This window comes from Oncorhynchus kisutch, linkage group LG20 (assembly GCF_002021735.2).
Source record: "Oncorhynchus kisutch isolate 150728-3 linkage group LG20, Okis_V2, whole genome shotgun sequence".
Classification (NCBI taxonomy): Eukaryota; Metazoa; Chordata; class Actinopteri; order Salmoniformes; family Salmonidae; genus Oncorhynchus; species Oncorhynchus kisutch.
Window position 1 is genome coordinate 51,057,042 of NC_034193.2, and position 5,191 is coordinate 51,062,232.

Below are 5,191 nucleotides of genomic sequence, written 5' to 3' on the forward strand. Positions count from 1 at the left end.
CTAAATAAAAACAAATACTTACAAAATTTCAATAAATGATTACATATGATAGTTGATTTCATTATACTATAATAATTCAAGCTAAAAAGATTGTAAAGTAGCCTATTAGTAGTACCCTACTACTCTTAACTTCTAGAACAGTCTGAATTAGCTGTCAAAATCAAATTAGCTTCGTGAGCAGAGCTAGAATTAATGGCCCAACAAACCTTTGCAAATAATGAGTAAGCCTACAATGACATTAACTAACACGATATAGCCTATTGATACACACTTACTTTGTTAAATTGTATGAATTTCTCCTCAAAACGTAACCATCTGCATTCTACTATTTGATAGACGTCCTGAATGAGGATGACACGTCTTGCTCGAGCTCACTGCTCAGTCTGAGGGCACAGAGGCCGTGCGTTGATACGAACTTTTCTGCCACACAATATCTCCACATCCTACCTTACAAAATATCAAGTATTTAAATTTAAAAAAATCGAATTATGAGATCGATCGGATTAAATAGTTATTGAAACTATCGAGCTCAATCGTTTGATTATGTAATGCCCTGATCACGTTTGGTGATCACGGTTGTCTCTTACCAGGCGATCAGGGCCAACATGCAGACTCACTCTGGTTTTCTCACTGAGTCGGTCTTGAGAGAGAAGACAAGTTATTTCCCCCAATTGATCACTAGCTTCAGGAAATTGATAGTCACGTTACCGCAATGCATTTGTTGTTGGGCCTACAGGATGCCACAGATGTCTGTGATTGAAGTTGATTGACCTGCATAAACACATAAAAGTGTAGGTTGGGTGGATTTGCGTTCTGGATTTCCCCGAATTGTCGGCCTTGTGGCGCCTCGGTTTCTTCTGTATATATATATAAAACGTTTTTACATACAGGTAAATAGGCTAGTAATGCTTTGTACGAATAGTCATCCATTACAAAACACGTGAAGTGAGGTTCTTGGTATAAATTGTAGGTCTACTGTTGAGTTTGACTAGCGATGCTTTATCTTGAACCATTTAAAATGATCTCCCACACAAAACAATACAATGTATCAGTATTTAGCAGTGACACATTGGCCTGTTAGAAAGGCAGCTAAATTCTGATCATTTTTCGCTAATTGGTGTCAGATCAGCTCGGGAAAAGATCTGTGATGGGTCAAAATACCAATTATCTGAATTGGGCTGCCTAAACGCAGCCATTTTAGCAGTGGTATTCAAAGTCAGTCCTCAAAGGGCCAGAGGTGGTTTCTTGACCCTTGTATGATATTGCTAATTGGTCGACTATGCAATTGGTTTCCATTTCCTGGGTTTTGAGGATTTAAACTGCTCTCAAGGACTGGTGTTGAATACTGCACTTGTGTGTTCAATTGCCTTCAGTGTGGTTTTTAAAAAGCATAGGGCTTAAGACAGACTAGTACAAACTTTTGGTATTTTTATTGCACAAATCTAAAATAGACTTGCAAATTTGAGATATACCATATATACATAATACACCTACATGTTTTGTGCGTATGACAGACATTAATTACAGTACAAGTGAAAGCATTCCAGGTTCATAAAGGAGCCAACTAATACTGGATACAGGTGTTTTTTGATGGACAGTTATGAGACTACTAACGGTGAATTGACAAGGCAAATCATTACTGGGTCTGGATGGACAGAAACAGAAATGACTTGGGAATTGGACAAAATGCATCTGTCAGTTTAAAATGGTTTAGGCTGCATTTGACCAATCAGATCAGCTTTGATGTGCAATGATCTGTGATTGGAAAAAATATCAAAATGAGGCTTCCTGTGTGAATGCAGCCCAAGTATCTCCTTGGCATCATCAGTTATCTAACAGATTCAACCCTTTCCATTCCAATCGATCTCAAGCTGCCCTCTGCTTACAAAACACACTGCAAAAGTGCTACATCAGAGACGGTTAATGATTCCTGACAGGCTTTATGTAGGGAAAGGGCTTTCAGTGTTGTGGATGGGCTTGTTACGGTCTTGACTAATCACCACACACCCACAAGAGTAGAATTCCTAGAAACTGGCCCAAAGTAGATATAATGGTGAAAGCTATGTATACGTACACATAACATCCTGTTCATTAGCTGTATGCGAGTGCTGTTATTGTAGAGACAAGACTATTTGGAAGCTCCACCTGAGATGTGTGTATGTTGACCTTTGTAAATGAGTTGTAACATGGAATGTTCTATTCAAGGACAAAGTTATTTGCATAGCAATGACAACAGGCCTTTCTGAAATGCTGACTCCGTTACTATGAACAAAGAACTGTTTGTGACATTGAACGGTTTGATAGACATCTCAATCTTGGCCTGAGAACTCTTCTATACACATGACATATTTATACATGAATGCTGAAAACCATCTAACTCTTCCACAATCAGCATTACTTTCAGTGTGAGCCAAATACAACACACTTCAGAGGCTGTGTTTACACAGGCAGCCCAATTCTGATATTTTTTCCACTAATTGGTCTTTTGACCAATCCCATCAGGGGCGCTGTCTAAATGCAGCCAGTGACTGGTATATAGCTTTTGTCTTCGGTCACACAGTCATGTGGATATGTAAGAGCATTCTTGACTTGGGAGGGATCCTTCAAGCGACTCTCTCTTTCGACTCAGTCCTGAGGGGCCGTGTTCCAACATCCATACTAGCATACTACTTAGAATGCATGCCCAATACGTTGCTTCACACTAAGTAGGGTGCTAGTGTGGAGTGTAAACATCCATACTACTTAAGCATCCATGCCCAATACATTGCTTCACACTAAGTAGGGTGCTAGTGTGGAGTGTAGTGTCCTCAGTGTGGTTTGGGAACATGGCCGTCCACGTAGAAGTTCCTGGTGACCTTAGGCAGGGTAAGCTCGATGCCCTCCAGCTCCTGGGTGAGGATGATCTGACAGCCAAGTCTGGAGTTCTCCTGTAGCGCTGGGGCCATGTCCAGCATGTCATCCTCTCTGGGATGAGAAGAATCCAATTGAAGCCATTGATTTGCATTGCATTATAAGAGTCTTGTTGACAATGAAAAAAGTTTTGTTTTTCATAGTATGCGTTTGACAGGGGCAATGTACAACCATAAGACGTGCAATGACATGAGCTCTCATGGACTATGGCATATCTTATAATAAAACAATCTCATACCTTTCGTCAGGCTCTGGTAGCTTGTCGACATGGTCTCTGTTCACATACACGTGGCACGTTGAGCAAGCTAGTGATGCCTCGCAAGCTCCTTAAAATCACACATGGACAGGAAGAAAGAAACAAGATGTAAGTGTGGCTCCCGGGCGCAGCGGTCTAAGGCAGTGCGTCTCAGTGATAGAGGCGTCACTAGACACCCTGGTTTGAATCCAGGCTGTATCACAACCGGCCGTGATTGGGAATCCCATAGAGCAGTGCACAATTGGCCCAGCGCCGTCCGGGTTTGGCCGGTGTAGGCCATCATTCTAAAATAAGAATTTGACTTGCCTAGTTAAATAAAATAAAAAAATGTTTTCATGAATACAATAATGGAGAAATCAATCACCAACTTTTGACCTGAATTCTCTCAGGACGTCATTACAAACCCTATTAGCACTCACCTTCCAGTTCAATGTTGTGCCTATGGGCCAGGTACATTGCATTGTCTCCCACTTTGGCCTTCACTGGAATCCTCTGTCCTGATCTATCTATGTACACCACATTCACCCTAAGAGCAGGCCAAAAACAACAATATTAAAAACTCATAGATCACAAATGACAATGCAAGTGATAAATGCATGATGCACTCAAATGACATGAAGGAAAATCAGTAACAAAGTATGTATATATATCCCCTTGAGTTTGTCTGCATAAGGGTCAGGGTTACTAGCCTGACCATGTATGTACTGTAATGGAGTGAAAATTGCAAATACATAAATAGCTAACAATCAATTAGCTAAACGATGCACTGGCAAAGTAGTTACTTACACCTCTTCTTGGGGGTCTTCTGCACTTGCACCCGCCTCACTGTGGTACAGACCTTCACAAAGAAAATAAAGACATCGTTAACGTTCAGTTCCATATCCCCTTACGGGTTGTCTGACTTACTGTACGACTTTGAGACCAACTTAGTTACAGGGAATTTGCAGCTTTGGAGATTAGTTACACAACTTATCAAACATTCTTAGCAACAGATGCCATGATCGTCTTGCTATGTTATTCACAATGTGGGTGTAACTTTATGTAACCTTTATTTAGCTAGGCAAGTAAGTTAAAAAACTGATTATTTACAATGACGGGCAACACGGGACGACCCGGGGCCAATTGTTCGCCGCCCTATGGGACTCCCAATTCCCAGTCACGGCCGGTTGTGATACAGCCTGGAATCGAACCCGGGTGTCTGTAGTGACGCCTCAAGCATCGAAATGCCCTAGACCGCTGCGCCACTCGGGATCCTTACAAATATTACCTAGTTACGATGTTCGTAGGACATAACTAACTAACTTGTTAGCAGCTGTCTAGCACTAAATTGATATAAATGAATTGGTTTCATGGAAGCTGAACAATTAGCTAACGTTAGATAGCAATCCAAGTGTAGCTGCGATTGTTAGCAACCGATCAACTCACCTTTGGATGTCTGCAAGTGTCGGTTCAACGTCCGAAAACGATCAACATTCGACGAACTAGCTATACCATTCAAATAACTATTTAACCTGTTGAAAGGACATGTGCTACAATCTGGTATAACTCTAGAAAGTCTCAAAGTCAGCCCCACGCTCGACCGAACTCCAGCGGAGACCGCCATGATTATGTTTTGATCACGTGAATGAAAGCAGCCAATAAAAAAGTAGCAATGACATACGCATGTTTGGACTGTCTTCGGTTATTTGAGCGGCAGAGAGCGCTGTTGCAACACACATTTATCGAACAAAACCATTTTTCGTCTGACTTGTCTAACTTGCCTTTATTACAAATTCTAAAGAGAACGTAATTCTGGAGCTCGCATATATATATTCACATTTTGTTGTGTACCAACAATTCTCGTCTGCAATGTCTGTATATCTGTAATGTCTGTATATAGTTAAATAAAGGTTAAATAAATAAATAAAAATATCAAAAGAACAACTAGGTTACTTTATCCTATGTGGATGTACCCCCAAGGAGTGCGCGTACTGATACCTTAATTAATGTTAACGAATGAAATATGAAATACTGCAAGCCTCAAAT

General features: G+C 40.8%; 1 protein-coding gene across 1 annotated transcript; it reads right to left on the minus strand.

The window, feature by feature from the left end:
• Positions 1 to 1,864: 1,864 nt before the first annotated feature.
• On the minus strand, positions 1,865 to 4,797 carry LOC116355522 (ferredoxin-2, mitochondrial-like). The gene is made up of 5 exons (XM_031799876.1): positions 4,592 to 4,797; positions 3,953 to 4,004; positions 3,586 to 3,692; positions 3,149 to 3,236; positions 1,865 to 2,964 (listed from the first exon to the last, which is right to left on the minus strand). The coding sequence occupies exons 1-5, from the start codon at positions 4,767 to 4,769 to the stop codon at positions 2,808 to 2,810; spliced, it is 582 nt and encodes a 193-aa protein (XP_031655736.1). The 5' UTR covers positions 4,770 to 4,797; the 3' UTR covers positions 1,865 to 2,807.
• Between the last annotated feature and the right edge of the window lie 394 nt (positions 4,798 to 5,191).